This window comes from Corvus kubaryi, unplaced genomic scaffold, assembly GCF_017639235.1.
Source record: "Corvus kubaryi isolate FWS band 111438036 unplaced genomic scaffold, C.kubaryi_AGA036_p1.0 37394, whole genome shotgun sequence".
NCBI classification, from domain to species: domain Eukaryota; kingdom Metazoa; phylum Chordata; class Aves; order Passeriformes; family Corvidae; genus Corvus; species Corvus kubaryi.
This window is the reverse complement of record NW_024581133.1, coordinates 14,656,933-14,683,905: the sequence shown is the minus strand read 5'-3', so window position 1 is coordinate 14,683,905 and position 26,973 is coordinate 14,656,933. Positions and strand designations below refer to the sequence as shown.

The window sequence follows — 26,973 nt, the reverse complement described above, 5'->3', positions numbered from 1 at the left end:
TTTATCAGGACTTGGTGAGACTTCTATTCACACACCTACCAAATCCAGATCCCAAAAAAGCAGCCACATTTTTAGTTCACGTGCTTCAGGTAACAGTGGAAACTTCTCATTAGTCTCTCTCTCTTTTACTGGGTTTTTTCTAGTGTTTCCTTTGGGTGTTAAGAGAGGTCAGTAGACCATTGTCAGGAAACCACTAGAAATTTTTTCAAAAATATAATACAGGCATTTAATCAGAGGCTTTTTATAAATCTTTCTTTAATGAAAGAGCAGCAATAGGGATCATTTACATATGTCTTTAGGAGGATGACAGTAGAAAAAAAGTCACTTTACTGCCATCCTGTTGTGTTTCAGACTGATTTTTTGGTTTTTGGTCTTATGTTTATTGGCTTTAAAACGTGAGGCACAACTAAAGTAAGACTTTTGCTACAATGTTGATTGATTTTAGTGGGGTTCTTTTAGTGTCTTTTTTTTTTTAACAGTTTTGAAGGACACATAGAAAGTGTTATTAGAATAACTAGTGATAAAACATTCAAGAGTAGCACTGAAAAGATTCTAAATTGACTGACAAATTGTTTTACTTAAATAGATACTTAAGGGTATATTTCAGACAATAATGAACTCGCTATAGTAGTAAAACAGTTGTCTTGTTTATTAAAGAATTGATGCTTTTACTGGTAACATAGTTGATTTATTTGAAGGAACAGGAAACAAAAGGGCAAGCACATAAAAGTCAAGCTTATATTTTGTGGTAGTACATTGTGCATGCACAATGTTCTTTTTTGACCAGTATTTTTCAGTGGATCGTATTCCAAATAAGCCAAAGCTCACAGAACACATTTGTTGATTAATTTTGCATGTATTTTTAGACATCCTCCCTTTTTCTTCCTATATTAATGAAATGCTTAAGAATGAGTAGCTTTATAAATATGTTTTAAAGGGCTGCCTGTTTCTTGATAATGGAGTGAACTATAATACCAATGATCACTAGGTATTGCATGCACTTACCTTTGAAAGACTTTGCATTTGTTTGTGGCTCAGTGGGACTGTTTCAATACTTTGGTGTTTTAGTTTCTAGTTCTATCAACATCTATTTGATCTGTGTCTTTAAATTAATCTTACGTTGGGTAATATCGTCTTTAAGTTCAGATACTGAAGTTGTGAAACAATTTTACAATCTTATGTTAAAACATCATTGAGTTGATGCCTTAGGTTTTAACTTTTATATTTTTCAAATTCTGTACTGCTTAGTGTGTTACTCTGAAGTTTCTTGTAGCCTGTTAATTTCTGCTCTCTTGTGCTAGGTAGACATAACAAAGCATCTCTGGGCCTGCTCTGCAAGGACACCTAGACTGTCCTAGGCCCAAAAAGAATAAACCAAAGAGCCTCTAAGGGGGGTAAGCTGAGGGGAATTACATCATTAAGCTGAAGCTTTAATTGGAGAATTAACCCTGATATGCAAGTGAACCAAACCTATACAAATGTGAAGAACTCGTGACCTGTCGTCCATCTTGGGATCCATCTTGGCAGTAGCCTCTGGCTCCCCAGGGAGTACCTTTGAAGGCCTTTCAAATAAACACCTACTTTTATTCCCTTACTCCTGTCTAGTCTCCGTTTCTAGGAGGCCTCTTAAGGCATCAGGGTAATTCTAATCAAAATAAAGAAATTTACAAAATATCTGCTTATAACAAATTGTTGAAAAAAATTTCAAAGTAAAGAAATGGGTGTACTTTGGAAAGAGGATGTAGAGGGATATAGTTGTAAACAAATAATATCAGGAAAGAAAATTGATAAATCATAGTACTGAATAGAGGCAAAAAGCACTTTTATACTTTACTTTTTATTAGAAAGAAAATTTCGCTTTTATCACCTGTAGTTCATTAAATGCATCTACAGAGCAGTAGTTCATATATTCTCTGTATGATTTTCCAATAGATAACACGAATTTTGGGAGCAGTTCATCAATAACATTTCCTGTATTGCAACGTACTGCTGAAGAAAAAATACTGAACTCTGATAGACTTAGCCTGGAAAGGTGAGAGGGTGAAGGAGCACACAGACCAGAGCCTGAGCCCCCTGGTCTAAAGTGACCAGTGCCCCACTAATGGCTGCAGTCAGTGGAGGGCTTGGGTTGTTGGGTTTTGTCTGTGTGTGTGTGTGTGTGTGTTTTTGAGAGAAGAACTGTGTCCCATGGAGAAATTCTGTGTGAGTGTCTTTGTGATGAATATATCCATACAGCAGCCATCTAAGGCAGGCAGATTTCTGATCTGAACAGGCTGTTCCTGTGATAGTTGAAGAAAAACTTAACAAATTGTGAGGCCCCATCTGTTTGAATTTTAGTGTGGTCATAACACAAAACTTCCATGTAGTTTCCATGTAACAAGTAAATCTCTGAGAGAAGACATGTTCAGAAAATTTTGGAAATATTTCTGCTATGTTTTTATGCTAATTTTTTAGTAGGTAGGAGTTACTACTTTATCTACAGAATTTAATTAGCAAACCTAAGTAATGTTACCTTAACCAAGATAATATACTTTTCTCTATTCAGTTAGAGTGGGTGAGCAGAAGGTGGATTACTGATTTGTTACTTACTTGTGTGTTCTTTTTTTTCTTTTTTCTTCCAGGCAAAAACTGACAGTGTGCCCAATTATTGATGGGGAAGATCACCTTCGTCTTTTGAATTTCCAGCATAACTTTATAACTCGTATCCAAAATATTTCTAATCTTCACCATCTTGTTTTCTTAGATTTATATGATAATCAGATTGAAGAAATAAGTGGGGTTTCAACTTTGAGATCCCTGAGAGTCCTTCTGTTGGGAAAGAACAGGTAAAAATAATAAAACTAACTAAGGCACTCTACTTCCTATGGTGTAACAACTGTGATTTCCCATTGTTTCTGTTACTTACAGTTTTCAGTTTGTGATGTTGCTGTCATACCAGTGAGACCAGCCCTAAGAGTAGCTAAGTGTCAGGGATCCCACTGAGGAAGTACAGAGATTTTGTGTGTCATGTTCTTCAAAATTTCCTTCCTTAGTAAATTTAAGCAACAGTTCCAAAGTACTTCACATGTTTCCGTCTAATCTTCTATTCTGATTGATTATTAAATATGTGTTCTTAGATTTGTGTGGCTGGTGGTATGTCTTTTCACATCAAATGTAATATTCATTGATTATTTATAACCTATAAAAAGTATTTCTGCCTGATACATTTAGCTGGAAAAAATACCAGACAGATGAGTCAGATTTTATTGCTTATGTATTGCTTCTAGTCCTGTAGCCTTTAATTTTAATAATGTAGTAATACACGTATCTGTGGAATTGCTCACACATCTAAGGGTTGTGCTCTGACTTCGTTAATTTTCCTTATTTTCTTGTATTAAGTAAAGTGAGAACTGGTGACCAGATTTCAGTTGTGCAGATTATAAAGAATGTACCTCCTAATTCAGCCTGTACTCAAAACCAGCAAGTTTCAATAGTGCAGTATGTTACTAGAGCTAAGAGCTTTTGTATTAAAAAACTCACCTGTAGAAATCAATTTTGTTTATAGTAAATTACTGGGGCACGGGAACTACAGTTTTAAAGCTTTTGAGGAATTATTTTCCTTATCATAACCCTGCTGAGTGCAGTTTACCTTAGAAGTATGGTGTTGAAGTAGTTAGGACTTGGCCTCCTCATGGGTGAGTGGTTGCATGTCGCACACAGTTGTTAGCAACTTGTTTTCAGCTTGATCTGTATGTGATCTTTGATTACTCTCAAAGCAAATGCTTAATACTCATGTTTAATGTCATCAGCCAGTAGATGATGCTGTTGGGTGTATAATAGCCTAGGTTTGGAATCTGACAAAATATGACAGGACAGAGAAGTTTTAAGACAGTGAAGTTGTTGACTTTGTTTTCTAGTGGAGCAAGTATTCCATTCTTTTATTCTTTCTAGAAGAGCCACATAAATACTGCTGCTGTTGAATTATTGACAGTCAGAAAAGAAGGTGATAGTTTTAAAGGCATACTCATTTATCTGTCCTTTTTTTTTTTTCCTGGTTCAAAATGTTGTTATTTTTCTGTTACTCTTGGTAGTCAGGAAAAAAGGCTAAACTTTTTACTGGCTGGAAAATGAAAGATACGTTTAATCTAATATTAAAAATAATTTGTCATAATTGGTATCTTGCAGAATAAAGAAGATCTCAAATCTGGAGAACCTAAAAAACCTTGATGTTTTAGATCTTCATGGAAATCAGGTACAGTACAGTAACTTGATTGCTTACATTTCTTGTGTAGACGTCGTGTATTTGCTGTGTCTTTTACCAAAATATTGTTTCATGAAGGGAACTCGTGGCAAATTTTGCAAATCTTGAGGTCACAGAAATCAGTATATTAATAAAAGGTGTCATGATGTTTATTTTGAATCTTCGTTCCAGTCTCTTGTACTTTCAGTGTTGTACTTCAGGAAAGTTACAGCAATTAAAATGCTGAGTCAGCTGAGTATAATGGCACTCACACCTACACAATAGTAACCTACCACAAGCAGTTGTGGTGTAGTTAAAGAAATACAGTCTTAGAACAGCTATAAAATTTTTAGGTACAATTGATTGCTGTTTCTACTGTTGGTGGTCTGACAAAACCAGATTCCCTACATATATGTAAAAGAGAAGAAAAAGACAAGTTAGCAGTGTAGGGACTTGTTGATATAAGTGATACAGTAAGTTTGTGGCTGCTTTGAATACCATTAGTTGAACAATGTGCACATTGTACAGTGGCAGAGGCAGTCTAGGACCAGATGATGGCATTGCCCTTAGAGTCTTGGCCATCTCCAAACTTACTCATTCACAAATGTTTGTGTGGTTATAATCCTTTTTGTATTGCTGTTGGAAATTTGGGGGGGGGGGGTTATGTTTTTGATAAAAATATTTGCAGACTAAAGATGCAGTTGTGGCAGTCAGCACACTTGCACAGCACAAATGAAGGAATCACTAATGGAAATGAAACGCGTCTTGCACAATTCTTACAAGTGATTGTGATGTAGATCTGACTCTTTTTTTTCTCTTCAAGTGTCGGTATAACTCCCTTTACATTAACTTTACTAGGAGTTTTGGGCATAGGACCCAACTGGTTGTTGCTAGATCACCTTCATAATGATAGGCTTACTTTGATCCAGAGAATGTAACAAATTATCCTATTTCAGGAGCTAGCATTAAATCTTGGAGTTTAGTAAGTTGTTTTGGTTTTCAAAATGTTTTCATCATACATGTATGTGTGAAGGGCACAAATGTTAGGAAATGGAGTTAATAATTTCCTTTTTTGGTAGGTTTAGTGTATTTTTCATGTAAGGACCAAATAAAGACCATGAACCTATCTTCCATATATAAATTATCTTCCTTTCTAGTTGAAAGATAAGCAAGTTTTCCTGATTTTTTTTTCCTGTCTTTGAGGAATTCAAAATTTAAAACACCAATCTGCCGTCCATAGTATTAATTATTTTTGAAGGCTTAATGAAGAAATGAAGAAGGGAAGAAATACTGTGTTTGGGATACACCTTCTTAGTGGAAACCTTCTTGTTTTGAAGGCTGGGTTTTGTTGTTGTTTTTTGCTTATATAACGCCAAATAAGGGAGCTCCTTTAACTATTTAAATTTGTGGGATTTTTATTTTTGGCAGTCTTCTAGTCTATCTTAAAAGGTATTTCTTCTACATTGTAAATTTCTGAAGAACAGATTTCAACAGCAGAATTGGCTCTGAGAATATGTTTTCCCATGTTCAAGAATGTAGCAATTTAAACAGCAGATCAGTGGAATTCGAGCCAGACTTATCTCAGCAGTGTTCAGCAAAAAGACAATAATCATTGAGCATTGTTCATTGTGTACAGTATCTCTTATATGTTACAGTATCTCTTATATATCTTATATGTTACCCTGATGATCACCAAAAAACTAAGTTCTGTGTACAAGTTATAGACAAAGCATAAAAAATACACTAGACTAACTATTATTAATGCAGTAATACAGACACATAGTATTGCATCATTCAGGGATGCTACACATGAATTTTATTCTAGAAGCTTTAAATATAAAACTTAATTGGAGTATTTCCTGTGTTCCTCTCATTTCTGTGAATCATTTTTTTCCCAGAAGTTCAGGATGTAAGTAAAATTATACCACCTGATTTTTTTTTCATGCATGAACTTTTTTTCAGTCATCTCAGAATTTTTTTTTTTAAAGATGCAACTGTCATTTGTGCAATTTAATTATTGATGAGTGATTATTTGGTGCATAACAACCTTTTTCTGAATTCTGTTTTGTAGTGAGATATTAAAAGATACAAGCAAGTGAGAAAATAAATAGTATTTTTGTTTAGCATTTACAAGTAGACTTTGACTTGTGTACTAATTTCTTTTTGATACTACCATTGTATTACTTGAAACATCCAAAAAGAAGTGGTAACAGCTTGTATTATTTCTTACCTCACAGTCCATATGAAAAGCTGCTGTACCTTCATGTGTGCATGCATAATTGAAACAGGCAATTCAGTAGAGCTAATCTTAAAGCTTAGCAAAGTGGTAAAGAGTATCTCTATATGTTGCTGATGAAATCATTATCTTTGCAATAGCAGTGAAATACCAGGATTAATATTCTAGACTGTGGCATTCTAGCCTGCAACTCTAGCTGGGCAAACATCAGCGGAGGTCTGTGCTCTTCCTGCTAACCGTCTGCTCTTGGGGTTGCTTTTACAAGTCTCTCTGTCTAAATATGTTCTTCTCAATAGTGGTATTTTCTGTTCCTCTTGCTGTAATATTTTTGTATAAAATACACATAAATGGATAGTTTAATTAGCAGTTGAATCAAAAGTAGGTTTAAGATGTTATTTAATTTTGGTCTTGCTATCTACTTTCATATGCTTTTGAATTGAGAAATGGCTGAAATAATTCTTATAGCAGCGTATTCCAGTCACAGACTTACAGGTACACATATATGTATGTATATGTGGAAATTGCCAACAAAATGAGAGGTTCTCAAACTGTTAAAAAATTTCTACCTTACCTCTTCTCCTGTTCCAGGAGCTGCTAGACACTTTCTGCAAACTGGCATGGCCAGACTTGCACTGCTGTAAAGCAGCAGGAAGCTCTGTGTCTGTGGGGAGGTGTGTGACACCAGGTACTGTTTCACTGGTCTGCCCTTGGCACTGTTGGCCTCCCGGAGAAGGGATGGTGTGCGTGGGCACTGGGTGCTAGAGAGGGCTTTCAGTGTACAGCAGATGATCATTCTAACTGACAGGGAATTATACATGTTGGTAGCTCTTTGCACTGCCACACCTTGTGGCTGCTGAAGTATTTTCCACAGGAAAACCTGCTGTCTTCTTTCTGCCACCCAGCATGGGTTTCACTAAGAGTACCATAGGCATGTCCCTTGTGCTGTGGCTGTCCTCCTTCTCCCTGTGTGCAAGTCATGCATAAATGTCTGCATAGGTGCTGGAGGACAGATCCCACACTGCCATGAGAAGGAATTATCTGGTCAGAGAGCCTTGTGTGGATCACTGGGAAATATTAACAGCAGGAAATGAACCCATACTGCATCACCAGAGCAATAATGCTTCTGTAAAATACAATGGTATTTCTAGAAATAAAAACTGAAATTAAGGATCATTAGTTATTATTGCTCTTTTTATGACTTTTTTTTTCTTTGTCATTATCGCCTGAGCCTTTAAAATAGGGTATTAGGTATAAAAACAAGCATCTGACAGCTGCCTGTTTATCGTAGTTCAGACTTTGCTAGATCCCTCCATTATCTAACCCCAGGAAGATAATTGAGTGTCTTTGCAGACAAATTAAGGCTCAACCATGCACAAAATCCCCCTATTTTGGCATACCACAATACCATCAGTGTTGGCTTGGTTTTATGTGTCTTTGAGGTTGCTGCTATGGAGCAGCACAGCTGAAGGAACCTGATTTCTGATGGGATAGAAGGAAATGTTGACTGAGTTTTACTGCAGGATGGCAAGAAAGATGTGGGTGAATACTTGTTCTGGATCTCTAGCACACTGTAGCTTGTTTTCAGTAATTTGAAATGAGTATCATGTTTTAGAGAAACACAGGCACACTATTGTATGAAGTTGATAGTTCATGTATGCTTTTAAAATGTGTGCCACATATATATGTACATATTTTATATCCATATAAACCACAGTGTGCATGTTTATCATATCTCTGACAGATTGCTAAAATAGAAAACATCGGTCATTTAAGTGAACTGAGAGTGTTAAACCTTGCCAGAAACCTCCTAACTGTTGTAGAAAACCTGAATGGACTGAATTCACTCACAGAGCTCAACCTCCGTCATAATCAAGTCTCTGCTATAGTAAGGAGCAAAACTCTTGTCCTTCTCTTTTTTATTTTTCATTTCTTTGTTTTTGACAAAATGCACTGTAACTGTAGCTTGTTTAAACCATATCAGTGTTTCAGATTTGTGAGATCTTGTGTTTCCCCATACTGTATTACTTATGTAGTTCTGCTGCAATACTTAATTCTACAACATAAAGGTGAAACGAAAACATTCACTTTTGGTGTTATTTTCTTAGATAATGACTTAGATGACCTTTAAAGGTCCCTTCCAACCCAAACTATGCTGTGATTCTATGATGACTTGTAGTGTTTCAAATCTTGAAAGCTCATGATGTTTCTTTGGGAGGGGGGGGAGATATTCTGAAAAAGCTTTGTAGTTCTAACATGCAAATTTAGATACTCTTCTTCCATACAAGTTCATGTTCTAGAAACAAATCCTCTCAGTTTCTGGAGGTTAGCGAAGCTATCATGATGCCTTTTCCTGGTCTTAAAATCAAGAATCAAACACGGTTAGAAAGGAAAAAGGGGTTTTACTTCAGTATTTATTTTAAGGATCCTTAGGTGCACCACATCCAGGTGGAATGCACACCACAATGCGCACACATGATAGATTGAGTATAGCATTATAGGTCTTACTAATTAGCATATCTATCAAAGATTTCCTAATGAGAGGCTCGAGTGAGCCCTCCTCCCAGAGAAACCTTCCCCCTGGGTGGTCCTATCTTAGTTTACAAAATGTGTTCTGGAGAGAACCTTGGTGTCTGGGGCTTTCTGATCCCTAACAATGAGGCTTCTAAGATGTTTAGTCTCCTCGCTTAACAAAATAAGTCTGAGAATATAGGCTAGAAAACACTGAATACAAAAAGCTATAAAAAGGTATATAAAAGGCGTATGAAGAAAAGGCAAAAAATCATCATGGCATCATCAGACCATCTTAAGTTTCAACTTAAGAATGTTGCTGGGGCAAATGCAGAGAAAACGGGTATTGATCATAAGATTAGAGTTTTCCAATGGAAGCTTTAGCCTAGCATTTTAAGTCTTTGTATTCTAAAAATTAAGCTTTTCACTGTGTGGTTTGAGTTGTAGTTCAGGTATGGCAAGTGGATTATTCGAACAAGAGCTTTTTAAAGTAAAACAGATTTTACTTAGATGGCTACCTTTTTCTGGCCTGCATAATTCTTTTAGTTCTTGGTCTTCTGTTGCTGCTGAGCCTTTCTTTTCTTCAATTTCTGCTATTTGCCAAATAGGAATTGTTTTTACATCTCAAAAATAAGAAATTTCTGCTCACTGCTGATTCTGTCACTGTACCTTCCCCTGCATCCATGATGTTACCTAGAATTCTCTTTGCTTGTAGCCTCTGCCTTTTCAGTCCTCTCAGGTGCAACTTGTACTTCCTGCTTGCTTTCTGCTGTCTCAAGTGAAGAGTCAGCCTGAAATTTAAATAAGTGATTTACAGACTTGGACTCTGTGCTGTATCTCAGTGTTTTAGTGTTTCCTGGAAGACACAGTGTTTCAGAAGATGGTGTTCTCTTCAGGGAAGTACTGTATTTTGCTTGTTGGCCTGTGGGGGTTTTTTAACTGTTGGTGGTGGTGGTATCTTTTTGGGTTTTTACTCTGATTAAATTCTAATGAAATACAGTTTTGTGAGTGTAGATTTTTTTTATTTGTCATTGAGTGGTAATTTTAGCAAGTACAGTACTAACTCTGTGTTTAAGTCTTGGACACATCACACTCTCTAAAACTCTAAGTAAATATGGCTCCTAAAATAAAGTCTTTTTTCCTATATTAATGATAGGTGTTGTCTTTTTCTGTGTGTACAAAGAAGTGCATGTGGTTTTTTACTTCTATTTGTTTTATTTTTTTAAATGAAAGCTACATTCCTTTTGTATGGAAATTCAGATTCTGCTGCAATAGGAAATTACTGAAAATGCAGAAATATGGAAAGAAATACATCATTCTATGGAAAGAATATCCAAGATAATTTATTTCTGGAGCACTTGAGTAGCTGAGGAAGGGGTGCTATATTTCTTTAAGATGAAGTTTAAGTGCAAATGATTGACTGTGCAGGTGGAGGAGACATTTTAATCATGATATTGTTATGGTATAGCACTTAGCTGCTAAATATTCACTCCTAAGCTCATGAAAATAATTTGTTTAGTGTTCTTTAGTTACTCACTGTGACAACACTCATTGTGAATCAAGCTTTTTAAACTTGATTATTCCTTCAAATGAAAGAATCTAAACTCAATTTTTAAAAGTTTTCTATTCTAAAATAATTTATAAAATTAATCTGATTTAAATAACATGCATTTTTTTGGTGAACATTCCTTATTTTTCACATACCTCCCTTTCACCTGCCCTAAGTGTATTATTCTTATGTAGGAAAGATGATAATCTCATTTATCAAACAAAATAAGGTTCCATACTGAACTCTCTACCCGTTGCAGTTTACTGTATTGAATAACTAAAGTTATCCAACTGGGTTGCAGTTGGTTTGAGGAATTAAATCTGCAATCATACTTTACAATTCACTGGCCTTGGACTACCAGTTTAGGGACTGGTTTTTGTCTTTGAGCTTTTCACTACAGACTGAAAATCCTTGAATCAAAAGTAGTTATTTTTGTAAGAATAAACTGTAGATTCAAAGATGTTGGATTTACAGAGGCAGTCCTGAGGCTTGGTTTATAGCAGGAGCATCTTACAGGATTGAAGTGTATTCAGAGAGTCTGACTATTCAGGAGAATAGCAAACAGAATAAATGATTACAAAGAGTCTTGTATGGCATCAAAAGCACAGATCTATATATACTATGAGTTATGAATTTCCATCCAGTTGTGAGTTAAGGTTTCTCTTAGGAAGATGATCTATATCTTTTTTTTGAAAGACTGACCTGCTTGTTTGCTTTGATGTATTAAAAATTTATAGTTTTGGGTTTTGTCATCTGCAGCTTGATCTCAGACTTGGAGGAGGACTGGTCAAGGTATTCACCATCTTTTCAGGAAAGAACTCCTGCTCTCTGTCCACCTTACTATAAGACTTTGTATTAAGACTGAAGTAGCTGGAGGCTTTTTTTTTTTTTTTTTTTTTTAACAATCCTACCTAGTGTTTCCTGTCACACCTATGAGACTTGCAGCATGTTTTACAGGACAGCAACACATCATGCTAGTTACAGAAATTGGTCTTGAGGGGCAATTACTTTGTATTCCCCAGTGATCAGTTGAAATCATTGCTGCTTAAGCATTACTGTGCACAACCCTTTAATGCCTGTCTTCGTGTGTGTATCCAGCTGTATCATGTGTGCCCACCCTTGGTGTCAGCACCAAGTAGCCTTAGGGACAGAGGCAATATCCCAATATAGCTCTGTTGTGAACTCAATCTTTCCATGGTCTGATCTGGAAGGACTCAGAACAGCTCTGAACTAGGAGTTTTGCAACTGCAGACTTGATCACATAAGCCCTGCTCATCGTATCCAGCAGTGACTCTCAGCAGCTTTGTTAGCTTACATTTAGTGTTTCATTAATAGGAGCTACAGGGTTTGTTTGAGCTGCCTTTGTTTACCTGTTTGGAATGAACTGTTCCGGAATGCTATGTAGACATATCAGAAATCTGATGAAGGGAGGAAGGGTTGTAGGCTAAAATCAAGACACAGAGCTCTGATGCTCTTTTCCTTTTCCCAGGTTTGTGTCCACAGGTTTCAAGTTGGAGTATGGCCCTTGTTAGGGTAAGGAGATGCAGACTTAGACCTGAGGGGTTAGGTGTGCAGTCTGGCTTGTGAATCACTGCAGATTGTGTTGTCTGTCTGGTATGGATTTACATTTTTTAAATAAAGTTTGATCTTACTTGTTATGTTTCATCTTACTAGTATTTGAGCTATTTTCTATGTACAGGTTTTCTGCAAAGGAATTGAGTGGCAATATTTATGGTTTCTTATTCTGTAAACTCATACCGTCTTCTAAATGTTAATTGTAAAGGCTGTAAAGGTGACAGAGTCCTTCAGATCATTCTCTGACTGGAGAGTCACTGCTGTTTGGCAGTGCTAATTGCACTGCTGTAGTGCACTTCAAAAACCTTATTTCAGCAAGCTGGGGTGGTTTTTTTTTGTTGTTTTTTTGGGTTTTTTTGGTTTTTTTTTTTAGCATGTTTATCCTGCAGCTTGAATGCTGAGACAGCACGTTGGCTTATTTCCCAAAAGCCTGTTCAGAAAGCAGCAGCAGCCGTATCCTCCTTTTCTTTAGCATCATTTGCTTTGCAAGTGATGCAGCGTGTTCTGCAGAGTGGGATCTGCACCGAAACACTCCCTTGCAGTCTGCGTTAGGGAGAGATGGGGCTGCACGTTGAACAGAAATCAATGTTGCAGCAAGGTTACAGCATTTAGAAATGAAAGCATTTCATCAGGCCAAGTAAAGGGGCTCAAAAGCCAGTTTCAGCTGCTGAATTTATACCTATCTTTTTCTTCTAGAAAGATGTGGATACTTTGCCCTGTCTCCAGCGTCTCTTCCTCAGCTTCAACAATATATCTAGGTAAGGGGAATATTAGTTTGTTTCCTGTCAGTAATTTGAAGTATCTTACTGGAGCTGTATTTCATGAAAATTTGAATTCAAACACTGTGAGTACAGATCCTTTTTTCTTCCCTAACATATCAGATAAAAACACAATCAAGCCATTGTGTATTTTCTACTTTAAGCATAAAAATTCTTGAAAATATTTGCATTTAAATGTAGTTGTATTATGAGTATTCTACCAAGAAACATATTTTTAATTAAAGAATCATCATACTGTTTATAGTGGTCAAAATTAAAAGTGATTTTGTAAATATGTTGTTTTGCTGTTAACCTAGTTGTCTGTTAAAGCAGCATTATGCAAGGTACAAATTATATTTAACATTCCATCACTGTATTTCTGGAGTTATGCAAACTGCTGAGTCAGATTCTGCTTACTATGGGTAATTATTTCATGCTTGTATTTTACTTGTCCTTGTGCTAATAAAGTCTGAAAGGTATATTCATGGTTGCCTTTTAGACCAGATGGCAGAAGCAGAATAGCTCAACTCACAAAGCTGGGCTTCTATAGTTTCAAGTAACTAAGAGCATTTTGTTATAAATAGAAATGTTTGTCTTCTGTGCTTTTCACACAAATGCATTTTTCAAGTCTGCCTTTATACTAGTGCCAGTATTTAAAACAAAAGCCAAGTGCCTGCATTATCTTCAATTTGGTATGTCCTTTTTTTAGTCCCTTGATCACCAGCAGCCTTCTTTGTTTAGAATCAAATAATTGAATGTGGGGTAGGGAAAGATGCTTCGTGTTCTAATTACTGCAAATGCCATGCTATTCTTGTGGTATCTGCTTTCTCTGTAAAATGTACTTAGTAGGAGCTTTTATTGTTGTAGCTACTCAAACACTTTATATTGACCTGCATTATGTTTTTTGCAGACAGCTCCAACCTACTTGTCTGTGCTCCTTAGGTTCTTAAAGTAGAAATACAGTACATCTTAAATACTCATGGCTATAAAACATTTAAAAATAATTCAGAGATGAAGTGCAGGAGTTTTTGTTATGTTCTTCCCTTAGTTAATTTGCTAGTCTTTTTATTTTATGTTTTAAATTGGCATAGTGAAGGGAGGGGTTTGCATTTTGCTTCTATTGAATCATTTCCAGAATTGAGATTTGCCTTTTGTTTCTGGCTTTCTAAAAAAAGTCTCAGGTTGGCAGGAGCAAGGGGGGCACTGCAGTAGCTTGGCTCCCTCGCTGTCAGGGAGCATCACTGCAGTCAGGGAAATTGCTGTGTCTTTATATGGACTTGGTGCATTTTGTGTAGCTTTCTGACTGCTTTCTCATATTGTTTTTTACAAATTTGTGTTATTTTTACAGTGTTCAAAGAAGGAAAATGTTTTGGATTTTCTGTGAGGTTTTGATAGATTTCTCAAAGTTTGTGATCAGAACCTTGCTTCTGGGTACTATATCAAGTTTTTTGTCATTTATTCATTGCAGCTTTAGTTGGCCTATTGCTAGATCTAGTCTTAGGTTTCATGTAAGCTACAAATACTTATCTAGAACATATATGGAAATACATAATTAAGCTTTAATTTGCAGTTGGAATAGGTATAAAAAAATCTTAATGTTAAACAAAAGATATTTCTCTTCTATACATTTTGTATATACATGTGGGTGGATAGGTGGATGGATTATTTTAACTCTTTCTTTACCAGTCATTATTTTAAAACACACAAATGAAAAATTTCTTTTGATCACATTTAGCTTGGATTTTTTAAAATAATAAGCTTTTACTACATATCGAAGTTCTGAAGGCTAAAGCCCCCTTTAATTCCCAATCTAGAGTTATGTAGTAGATATGTTTTCTACTAGGGAAGTGAATAAATATGCAGGAATATTCTGTGTTCTCATGCTTGGCTTGATACTTCTTGAACTGACTGAAGAAGTTCTATGCAACCATAACACCAATGAACTGCTGTGCTCTATCTGACCATTGCTACGCCCCTTTTCAATAGTTTTGTGTGCTTTTGAGTCACTTACCCAGGTTTACTCTGTGCCATATGATAATTTGAAAATTTTTTCCTAAAACCATCTGTGTCTGTACAACTGAATTTTGGTTGACAAGCAAATTGGTGCACTAATACTCTAATTAATTTATCTGTAGGTGCATAGGAAAAAAACCTGCAAATGGAAACAAACAACAAAACTGCCAGAACTTGAATATATTTGTTACAATTTCATTGCAATATTTTATTAAAGTTCATCTTTAGAAATAGCATTTTTGAGGCAATGCTTCCATGGAAAGATTTTCTTGTTCCTGTCTTTGTGTCAGTGAAAATTCTTGAGTCTTAAATTGACACATACTGACACATTGAATTAATATTTCGGTAGAAGAGTCGGGAATACCATTAAAAATTGTCACTATTTTAGGCATGAGGATCTACCGCAGGTTTAATCACTATCTTCTTTTTACCTCGTGCTTCAGAGGAGGGCTCAGGATGCTGCTGCTTCTCTGCAGAACTTTTAGTAAAAAAGGATGTATTGGTAAGATAATGTAAGCTAAAGCTGAATTTGATGCTGATAGGAAACAAAGGAAGTCCTGTTTCTGGATTCAGCCCAAAAAATCCTAGCAGTTTCACACTGAAGGCGTTCATACCTGATGGCTGAAGGCAATATCTGTGTGTAGAACTGGTTATAAAGAAGTGGGAGAAATCCCATTTTTAATTTGTCACGTGGCACAGGGAAGAGATTGCAGTAACATTTGCAAGAAAGATTTGCCACTGAGATTCAGAAAGAAAGTTATTGCTCATATTTGAACATGTGAAACCAGGGAAAACCATTTTTTATTCTTGGAAACATAATACATACTTCCGCTGTTACACCGCTCTCTGGGTCAGCATTATGTTGGCTTTTTCATTTAGTCTAGGCATATGGAATAAGTTGGATACAAACTCATGTAATTCTTGTTCTTCATTTGGTTGCTGAATTGGAAATCTGAGAGAAGCAATGTTTTTAGCTTAATAAAAACAAGAAAGTACCTTTTTTACTCAGCAAGATGAAAATTTATAAATGCATTGTTAAATGCTTGAACAAAAGCAGGTAAAGGGGAATGAAAGGTTGATGGTGGTTACATCTGTTTTCATTGGTAGTTTAGTAGTTAGAAACATGGAAAAACACAAGTTTTCTTCTTTGACTAAGTACTTTTTGAACATACAGTTCCCTCTCAGGTGTTCTTTCAGACTATAGTAAGTATGTTCCCTTCCTTCTCTATTCCAGAGCTTTTCCCCTTTGTGCAACATGCTTTTAAAAATTGATTCAAATGTGTAGAGAATGAACAATTGTCTCCCTAAATAAGCAGGTTATAACAGAAGATAAATGTTCCCGTGTCCTGTGAATGTGTATCACTGGTGCAGGCTGAGCTCCAGAATGCTCTGCTGTTTAGTAATTGCCACATTATGATATGAGGCAGGAGAAGTGGGTTTGTATCCCTTTGGCAGAGGGGAGAACTGGATGCAGGACTTGGAGCATGCACACAAGATGGAAAACTGATCTGTTCTGAAAAGATTTCCAGAAAACACTTTCTGATAATTTAGCCCAAATTTGTGACTTATTTCTGTGTTGCTGAAATTACAATTTAAGCAAAGATAATTTATGTAAGAAGAACAGGAAGGAGAGGTGGTTGTCTCCTGCAGGAGAAGGTCTTTTGGAAAGAGAATCAGACATTCCACTTGAGAAGATTGACAGAGGCCGGCTGACACAGCATCATCCAGGGCTGCTTTGTATTTCCTGAGCAGGTTAAAGGCTCCTTTGCGGTGAACAGAGGCTGGAGGGAGGGCCTTGAGACAAGGCCTCTGATTCCTGTCGAGTGGTCACCGCTGGGCTCTGTCCCAGCAGTCTGCATGCTGGGAAGCAGACAGAAGCTTGGTTGTAAAGTATGCAATCTGTTTCGGAATGTAGCACATTAAAGCTTTGCTTGGTTTAGGATTGGGATACCAGTGTGACAAGTACAGTATATAAAGTTTTCTACATGGAATTCTAAAGCTCTGGGTTTTTGTATGTGTATACAAAGATGTGAAAACAGTTTTTTGGACTACTGTTTCTTTCTAAAATTGAGCTGCTAATAGGGCAGCTAAAAGCAGGATAAAGCAAGCACATCTGGTTTTAGGTCCAGAATGAATTTTCTGGCATGCTGAAGCAGTGAGAATTTCAAAGCACAGCAGTATGTGTAAGTGGAAGGTATTGAAAACACACCAGCAAGCTTTCAACTTTTCTGTCATTTCCTGAAGAAATTGTTTTTATTAAAAATCTGTAAATCATATGTAATGAAAGAAGTACTATTTGGTTAAATGTTTAGTGGTAAGTATTTGGAATAAATATATTGAATGCTTTTAAATATAATTACACTTAAAATAATTTTGAAGAACAAAAATTTTCATATTTTTCAAGCAAAATATGTTCTAGCTCAATGGAAGTTCAGATTTTGGGGGGTTTGTTCTAACATGTTTGAGCTTGCCTTCCTAACTTCTGCGTCATTTGGGAAGATTATCTTTTATCTTTAGGACATATTGAGTATGTATTTTAAGCAATATGTCATCTTGATCTTCCAAAAATGTGCTTCCATAAGCCGTTTTCCAGAAAGGAAACAGGATCATAAAAAGAAGCAGAGAATAATAATCAAGCTTTAACCACATGTACAAAACAGCCAATTCTTCAGATATGTTGAGAACTTTTACTGTCTTTGTCACAATGTACACATAGCTCATTTTCCATTGGTTTTTAGTTTGTTTTCATGCACTAAGTGCAAAGGCAGTAGTATCTTCCTTTTTACAGTCACTTTTCTGCTGTGCCCTTTGAGTGTACAGTTCAGGAGCTACTTGCATGCTGCACTAGTCTCATGAAAATAGCTGTTGCAGCTTTATTCAATGACAGTCTTTGAAATGAACATCTGTACTGCATATGGTTTCTGATCACTAAGTTCAGTGTATACTTGAGGCAGACTTGACTTTTGAAGGCCTAAGGACATAAGAATAGGTGCACAGTCATACGTTTATACATTGTAAATGTGTTAGGGAGTCCTATTTATTGTCATAACTGTTCAGCTTTATTTTATTAAAATACAGTTCAATCATTTTCCATTGCTTAAAAATGCTATTTATCTGAGCTGCTTTCTTTTCATGTTTCATTTTCAATGAAAGGAACACTACAGGTTATACATCTCTAAATGCATTTTACACAAGTCAGTTATTTTTTTGTCAGGTAACCAAATCTGGTGTTTCTAAGAAACCAGCAAGTTAGTTTGTAGACTGAACTCAGAGCAATGGACTAACCTGTTTTGAAGATGATATGACGCTTTTGTAGTTGTTTTGCTTCCAATATTAATAATGATGCGAACGCCTACGATCATTCTGTGATATTTGTGGTTGGCTTTTTTTCCTTGTATTTTCCAGGTTTTTCAAGCTGCCTTTGATGGCAAATACACCTTGTATTATATTTTTGGAATATGAATGTCTATGTATCATATATTAGCAGGGGGTTAGATTAAATACTCCCATAGTTCTCCTTATTCTGCATCTCTTTTTACCTGTATGTAAAGGGACTAAAAAGTTTAACAGCAGCAGCTGCTAGCATTTCAGAATACTCGTATTTATCATACACAGTATTGATGGGTGGAAGTGCTTCAGTACACTTAAATATTTATGTTCTGTCTTTAAGAAATAAAATCTTCCATCTCAAAATTATTCCTACTCTATGACATTAAAACTTTAAACTCTTTTGGTTGCAGTTTTGAGGATATTCTGTGCCTTGCTGATTCCTCATCTTTGTCAGATATCACCCTTGATGGCAATCCAATAGCTCAGGAGACATGGTACAAACACACTGTTCTCCATCATATGATGCAGCTCCGACAGCTAGATATGAAGAGAATCACAGTAAGAAATTTCTGTTTTCATCAAACTTAATAGATACTTAAAATCAGAAGTAAAATGTAGGGTTTTCTGTGTACATGTGTATATTAAAAATAAAATATTTTTTCTTAATTTAGTATGGAACTGAATGGTGTATAGACATTACAATTTTTAAAACTTTAACCCTCTTCTTTAGTTCAGTATAAAGTAAGGGTTTTCTTTTTTACTTAATTTAATGTGTTTATTTTGAAGTGCTGAAACTTAAGCAGCAAGTGCTGTATGTTCAGCTGCTGTGACATGAGAGAGCCTGCAAATCTTTTGGTTAAAATTTTCCTAACAGTCTTTGCTGATTTGTTGTATAGCTGAGAAGGAACAGTGTATTTCTTCCAAAGGAATGGTCTGTTTGCCCTAAAATTGCTGTAATTGGTATCTTTTATTTAGGAATTTAATTGGTTTCTTTAATCTGCCTCCCCAGGGAAATCTGGTGATCACACAGTTTGTGTGTGTGTCTGTATTTCTCCCTTTCTAACCTTCTCTCCCTGATCATTTCTGTTTCTGCTGCTCAAGTCCAAGTAACCTTGATATGGGAGAGAGGACTTGCAGACAGCTCAGTCTCCTACAGGGTTCTTGAAAATTCACTCCGGAGGATGAAGGACAATCACCAGGGTCTTAACCATAATGCCACCTATTTTCTCTTTAATATAGGAGTAGTCTTGCTAGTTCTGTGCCTACTCAAAAGTGGTATGTAAGCATGATTTCTTACCAGAGGAATCTGTCCAGGAGGAAGCAACAGTGTTAACTTTTTTGACCAAATGCTGATACATATACATTCTTTTAAATGCTCATTTGCATTGTACAAAGGCTGTAATGCATTGTAAGTTGTAGCTGACGCTTTGTCATAGAGCCAATTAGGATGAAAAATATAACATGTATGTGGAAAACATTTAATTTTAAAAAGAGAGTGCTTTGGGACATGAGAGTTTTGCTCCTGGTATTGAAAATATTAAATACTTGTTTGTTCACAGATATTCTAAGCATCAGGGTTTTTTATATTTTGTGTCTTTATACTGACTTCCTATTTGCTAATTGCTTTGCTTTTAAAAACTTGTTTTATCAGTATTATTTCAGAAACTTGGGTTACATAAAGAAAGTGTCTCTCTATCTTTACCCTTGTCAAGAGGGGCTAGATGCTGGTAGAAATATCAGTGATGGGAGAAGCTGTAGAAAGAGCTCAAACTCCTCTTTAGACCCAATGGGATCTGTATGGGGGAAAGGCTGTCAGAAATGCACAGCCATGGGAAGAACTTAATCTGCGTTTTCACCTTGTTAAACATCAGAGAATCAACCACAAAGACAAAAAGTCATAGGAAACCAGTTGTGCTGCTCATAAACCTACTTGTAAAAATAATGTGTTTTACACTCTTTATTTGCCTTCTGTTTCTTGAGCCTTTTAACATTTTTCTCCATGTAGAGGGTGCTATATGTTTTCTCTAATAAAAACTGTTACCCAGATAATAGTATGACTTAAGAAACTGGGATTTAAAGAAAAATAACAAGTGTCACGGGATTTGTGGTAAAATTAAAGAGCTGGCAATCCCAAATCCACCTATTCTGCCTAGGACTGTAACATGCTGTTGCCATCAGCTGTAAGAGTAGATCTAACCTGGTGGGGGAGTGGACATGCAGAATTGAGTATGTAATTTGCTGTCTTAATTAGTGTAAGAAACGAAACTAAACTCTTAATTACATTTATAGGATCTTTTCTTCATCAGCCTTAAGAGCATTTAGGGCATTTTGAACTTTAACATTGCTTTATCTTGTAAAAAACTTGAGAGTTGGATTTTTTTCTGACTAGGAATTCTTCACTACAACTTGGTCAGAGCTTTAGTGCTCAAGAACTGAGTTTTATGCAATTGTTAATTCTGCTTTTAACTTTTCTTTTACCAAAAGATATTTTCAAAAATTTGTATGAGACTTGGAAGCTTCATTCATGTTTGGTTTCAAGAAGACAGACACTCTTTGGTGCCAGGCTTTTTCCATAGGATTCCCTGGAGAAGGGGAACCCTGGGGCAAAAATTTGGTGGTAACTATCTCTGTCATAGGGAACTATTCAGAAACAGAGAGCTGCCATGAAAACCAAAGACACTGTACTTGGAATAAAACATTTGTGCTTTGTAATTGTTCTAATACTGTTTAAGTTGGGACACATGTGCCTTTCTGCAAGGGATTCTATTATGAGAACTCTTACACCCTGACTTGTGTGGAAGCTGATGTTTTCTTAGGCTACCTCATTCCTTTTGAACGTAAGATTCAAGCTCTCAAACCACTGAGGCATGGACCCAGTGGTGGTGAAATCAGTGGAGGTTAAGGACCTGTAATGAGCTTCACTTGTTCGTTGTCCAAACAAGATGATTTTCAGGTGAAAACCCAACCACTTTGTGTTGTGTATCTAAAACGTCACCTCAACGGAAATCTTTTGCTTTCTTGACCTTTGGTAGCTCAGTCTAAAGGCTTAAAAACTGGGCAGGAGGCTGAATTACCATGGCTGGACAGCCTCCTGTTCGTCACTTGTGTTCCTGTCAGTAACTCACACCTTTACCTCACCTTAGCTGCAAGGTATGGATGAATGGCTCCATGGAATGGGCTTGTGTGGTGCCTTAGAGCAGGCTGAGGTTGCATTTGTGATTACTTACCTTGGTTAACTTGCCATAATGGTTGTTTTTCTGTGCACTGAAGCTTTTTCACCCTGTTTTGTAGTTGGAATTTTTTCAAAAGTGGGCCTGCCCAGTGGTTCTTTCAGTTTAGCTGGGAGCTATTTCTTTACTTCCACTCTTTTGTAATAGTAAGCAGATATTGTTGGGAGATATGTAATAAAATATTTAAATATGATTGAAATGTGTACATATTCCTTACTAAGGAGTTATATAACCAGGAATATTTGCTATCCATCACTTCAAACATACTTCCTCAATTTGCTAAGTGTATATGTATTCCTATATGTGTGTGTAAATACGATATATAGTGCAAATTTTTGTAAAGTTGCCAGATTGAAAGACCAGCTGTATCTTTTTAGAAGTAAAACTTTGCTTTTCATTGAGGTTTTATATGTTTTAGAAGCTTGAAGTAGGAGAACCGTGTTTGGTTTTGATTATTTGCTTAGACATTTCATTGCTGATCAGGGAGTAAGTTTTACTGCTTTATCCAGAATAGAATTCATTGCTATATTCCATCACCACCATAAAGTGTTCTGAGGGTTTTTTGGGGGGGGGAGGGATCCCTAATTATTTTTTCTTTCCACTGGAAAATAAGACACTTAAGTGTGACTTTGTGTGACTTAAATCGTGTCATTTGTTGAAAAAAAAAAACTTGTTTGAAGAATAGCAATGCAGTAGTCAGGAGGAATACATGCATTCCTGTGGAAGGTATCTTTTCAGCTTTATACCGGCTAGCGCTTGTATTTCAATGCCTTAGAAAGCCTCGAGCAGCCTTGAGAGGTAGCAAGGGCGATCTAGCACTTTAGTAGCTCTAAAATCGGTACCTGAATCAGCTGCAGAGCAAATACCATCAGCAGAAGCAAAGAGGGAGAAATATAGCTCCCTGCTCGCTCAATTCCCTGCAGTTAGAAGCCTTCAAATGAGACAGACGACCAGAGATGTTCACAGGAAAGTAACTGAGCTGAGAGAGAGCGTTTGCCTCCCCTCGACCATCTTTATTAGGAGAAGGGGAAAGGGGAGGACTGGGGGCGGACCCGGGGTGAGCGGCCAATCAGACACTGCTGAAGAGTCTGAGTTACATTTGGCTTTGCCCGCCCTTGGAACAAAGGAGCTCAGAGCACATGTCTTTGGGAGGGGGGAGGGGAATTTCGGAACAGGCAGCAACACATTCCACTGCGGTCTTTTCCGAATCCTCTGAGATTTTGCTGGAGGTTTCCCCTTGGAAGTCTGTCAGTGATCGGCGCTGCTGCAGGAGCGCGCGGGTGGCGGCAGGGGGCGCCATCGGCACGGGAAAGCCCTCACGGAGACCGGCGGGAACAACCCCCTGGGAAAGCGTCCCCGCCTCGTCCAGCGAGGAGCGGCCTAGGGGCGGAACCCAGCTGTGGACAAAACCAGAATAACGAGGGGAAACGAATGATACAGGGAGAGAGCTCCAACTCTTCCGAAATCCTTTCTTAAAGAGAAGGGATTATAGTAAAAATAAATAGTGGAAAGGTTATGTAGGGTTTTGTTTCCTATAACTTTTTTGGTACTCTGGGGGATTTTTTGTGGGTTTCTGGGGAACGTGTTTTCTAAGATTGCTTGCATGTGTTGTGTAAGATTAATCAAGAAATGTACATGGATTTGATTTCCATAAAAAGTAGATCTGAGCCTTGATCTTTATTCAGAGGTTTTTTTCTATCACTCTGCCTTTTATAAATATTGAGTAAAACAAGGATGTTGTATTCTATTTTTTGGCTGAGCTAACTCCTTTTAGAAAAGGGGTTAGTGTTTTTTGAATGTCTGTAATTACGACAAACTCTTGATCAAGGAAAAAAGTCTTATTCAGTTAATACTCTTGTAGAATGTAATTTGCATTAGTTGATTTTGATCTTTGTGTGATGACTGTGTTGGTAGGGAAGGTGCAGCACTGACTTCAGTGGGAGCAGTAGACCCTCCTGCATGGAAGTCAGTGTCGTAAGGTACATGTCTGGACTGGATTAAGGGAAAGCTTTGAGAAGGAAGATAGAGTAAGAAGAGATTTGTAGAAGCGGAGAGAAAACTGATTTAGGGAACTTTATGGATTATTTCCTTAAAGTTTGGGGAAAAACTACAGCAAGTTGTTTTGAAAATAATAAAATTAATGAAGGCTAATTTTCTATTAATGCAATTTTGTTATCTAGTTCTCACCTCCCCCCAGTGTGAAACACAACACCAGCTCAGTTAGTTTGAAACTGAGTCTCTAATGAATGGCCAGATGTTTTCTGCCAAATAGAATGGATAATCTCTTCTTCCTCTTCCTTGGTGGTAAAACTAGCTTACATTTCTCTTCTTTCTGCATACCAATTTCATATAATCAGACTTCTAGGGAGGGAAAAAAAGTCCCTTAATTTAAGACTTATAAACATACTTTGTTATTTGATATGTTCAATGTGTTGAAAAGTCTTTAGAGAAGGTGAAGACAAAAACATAGTAAAAAAATGTTTCTTTAGGAGGCTAGTTTAAAAGCATAGATACATAGTCAAATGAAGAGATTTAATTAAAAAATAAAAATTCCCTGAAACAAATCTAACCTGGTTTCTAAAGAAAGATATCACTAATGTAGTTTGCTAGTGTTTATCTTTTAAGATTTGTGATTTTTACACAAAACACTAACACTATAATGTAATACATAATTGAGATAAACAGCTATAATGAGAATAATGTTTGTAGTTCTTTAAGTTCTGAATCATATCTTGAGGAACAGCACATTTTTATTTTGCATTATTAATGATAACATTCATATTTGTGACATATTACCTGCATGGGGTTTATTTCATGATTTATACAGCCTGCCCCTGAACCCTCCCATTCAGGTGTTGGGCTTCATTGTGTGGTATTTTGTTGCAGTGGCATCTAGAAGGCCTTCTGTATCTGTGTGTGCTTTTATTTTGTTATTCTTTTACTGGTGATCTTCCTTTAACATGCACTGGTGACCTATTGAGGTCCTTCTAACCTGGATTATGCTGTAATTCCATGACACTAGCCCCTTGGAAATACCCTGTTTAGGAATAGCCTAAAAGCCCAGCAGCAGAGAAGGCTTCCAACAGAACTTCACCAGTGAAAGGCTACAAGTTCCTTTGAGAATAAGGAAAAAAAAAAAAATTTAGGGGCTTTCCAGTTAGTGTTCCAAGGGAATTCTTGCATACGGTTGGGTTAGAGAAGCTTACTCTGTCCAAAGCCTCAGGCCTTACTGTGCCTTGAGGTACTCCTCTTTTTTAATGTATGATATTAGGGTAAAGTCATGGAGGAACAATTTGAAAATCTGTTGTTTAACCCCTTTTCAGACTGATGCCAAAATCCATGGTGTGTCAGTGGGTTGCAGGGGGACTGTACACAGATCAGAGTAAGTCTGCTACATGCACTGAACTTCTTATGCTTTGGAAATTGTTTTCTTAAAAATGTAATGGCCGTGCTAAGTGTGAAGTTCCTGTTTTATTTTGTCTTCCAGTAAGCACTCACCCATGTTCTTAGGGGTTCTTGCAATGTTCTAAACATAGCATGTTTTATTTATGTAGAAATTTTGACATGTCAATATGTCTTAATTGCTGATGGTAATTTCTGTCCATTTTTGTTTGTTAATTTTGTTAACTTATAACTTTTCCAGAAGATGTAAAGGTTTGGACAGGAGCTTTCTATTTTGAGGAAATGATAACGCTTTTCATATGTTCTGAAAAGGCACTTCAACAGAAATGCCCAAATGGCATGTGAAGTAAATCAAAATAAGTTAAAGTATGCTTCCCAAATATTTGTGTTGGAAGGACTCTACACTTTTTACTTCATAGTGAACATTTCTTTTGTTACTTGGAAAATATATGTTCTAAAAATACTGTGCTGTGAGAATGTTTAGACTTCTGTAAACAAGGAGCATCCAACCTAATATGGGTATATTGCAGTATCACATTGCTGTACCAGGAAAATGAAGCAACTTCACTTTCATTGTTCAGGAATCAATGAGTTTCTTCTTCAGACTTCATGACTAGGCAGTAAAATTGATGAGACATAATGCTAATGGAATAGCTAATTTTGAAAGTGTTCTTTTGTTCTCAAGTTGCTGATTGAGAAAAGCCAGTCCCTGGAAACAGTTTATAATGAAGAAAATTAATCCTGGATTATGATTCAAGCATAAATAGAACCCAGCTCTTTTTCTCTGTGGCTTTTTCCAACAACAAAAACAACAACAACAAAAAAAATCCTGCTAGTTGCAAAAAATACTACAAAGATACAAAGATGTATTGCACTGTCATATCTAAAAATATTTCTCACTGTCATACTCACCATGTGCTTTATACTTTTTCAAAGACTCCTAAAATACTACTTTTAACTAGCTTTATCTTCAGCATTTATATCTCAGTAGTTATCTATTTATTCTGTTTTTCTTGATTTGTTTATAATTAATAATTTTATTGGGTTTTTTATTTAGATAAAAATTCTAAAATTGTGTTAAAATGAAAATTTACATTTCAACTACCAACACAAGAATATAATTTATCAATAATACTTTTCAGAACCAGCTTAATTCCTCCCTTTAGGAATTTGTTTTTCTCTTTTTCATCCAGGAAGAAGAAAGACGTATGGCATCTATTGCAGCAAGGAAAGAGGAAGAAAGGAAGCGTGAAAGCCATAAACAGACCTTGCTTAAGGTATTTTCTATGGCTGTTCTAAGGTTACTGTTAACCAGTTTACAGCAATAATTTATATCCAAATTTCTTTGCTGCAGATGTTATATATCCCAATATGCCTCTATCTATTTTTACAACTTCAACAGTGCACTCCATGACTGAAACTCTGTTCAGTTAAATATGCAGGGTACACTTTAGCAGAAAGCCCACATTGAACATGATTGTGATACATGTCAGTGGATGGCAAACTTCATTTACATAAATCCAGACTGAAGTAAAGGACTTCTTCAGTGCTTTCACATGCCTTGGTCTCCCCTTTTCAGGTGAACACTCTGACTGCAGCCATGCAGGGTGTTCTGAAGTAGCTTTTCCTTCATTCTTTCCTGTTGAAGTGGTTCCTTTCTGTGGATAGAGTGAAGAGGCCCTGAGGCCACAGCCAGACTCCAGCTGTTGTCTCTGTCAGCAGAACTCTTATCTATCTTATCTTCCAGCCCAGCTGGCCTGGTTGGTACTGACATACACGAGACAGAAGTGGCCCACCAGGGAAGACCCAGGGTGCCCTCCAGAATGCTTTTCATGGGGCTGCTAACTACATGAGCTGTGCTGCTAATAGGAGACCAAAGTTCAAGAATCTAAGAGTATCTACATTCCATTTACTGTGTGAAGGTCACCATTTGTCTCCAAATTGTTTTTCTTTGGAAAAAAAAGTGCCTAAAATTTTTTGTCAGCCAGTAATGCCTATACAAATAATCTCTTTCAATTTGAAAGTCAAGCAAACAAAAAATGTTCACGTCCATTTAAGTTTCTTAGGTAAAATCATGTTTTCTGAAGGGGATTAGACTGAAAGTAGTTGCAGGAGACTGTAAGAAGTGGGGGGTGGTTTTGGGGTTCTTTAAG

General features: G+C 36.6%; 1 protein-coding gene across 5 annotated transcripts in view; it reads left to right on the top strand.

The window, feature by feature from the left end:
• LRRC49 (leucine rich repeat containing 49) overlaps nt 1-26,973 on the top strand; it is a 42,400-nt gene that overhangs the window by 2,218 nt on the left and 13,209 nt on the right. For 3 of the 5 annotated variants that reach the window (XM_042039596.1, XM_042039597.1, XM_042039599.1), the window contains 7 exons: nt 1,933-2,032; nt 2,622-2,825; nt 4,165-4,231; nt 8,197-8,340; nt 12,784-12,845; nt 18,599-18,746; nt 26,014-26,097. In XM_042039596.1, the coding sequence (XP_041895530.1) occupies nt 1,933-2,032; nt 2,622-2,825; nt 4,165-4,231; nt 8,197-8,340; nt 12,784-12,845; nt 18,599-18,746; nt 26,014-26,097 (809 nt within the window). Of the gene's footprint in view, nt 1-1,932; nt 2,033-2,621; nt 2,826-4,164; nt 4,232-8,196; nt 8,341-12,001; nt 12,046-12,783; nt 12,846-18,598; nt 18,747-26,013; nt 26,098-26,973 lie in introns of those variants that run through there. The other 2 variants (XM_042039598.1, XM_042039600.1) reach the window with 2 other exon arrangements.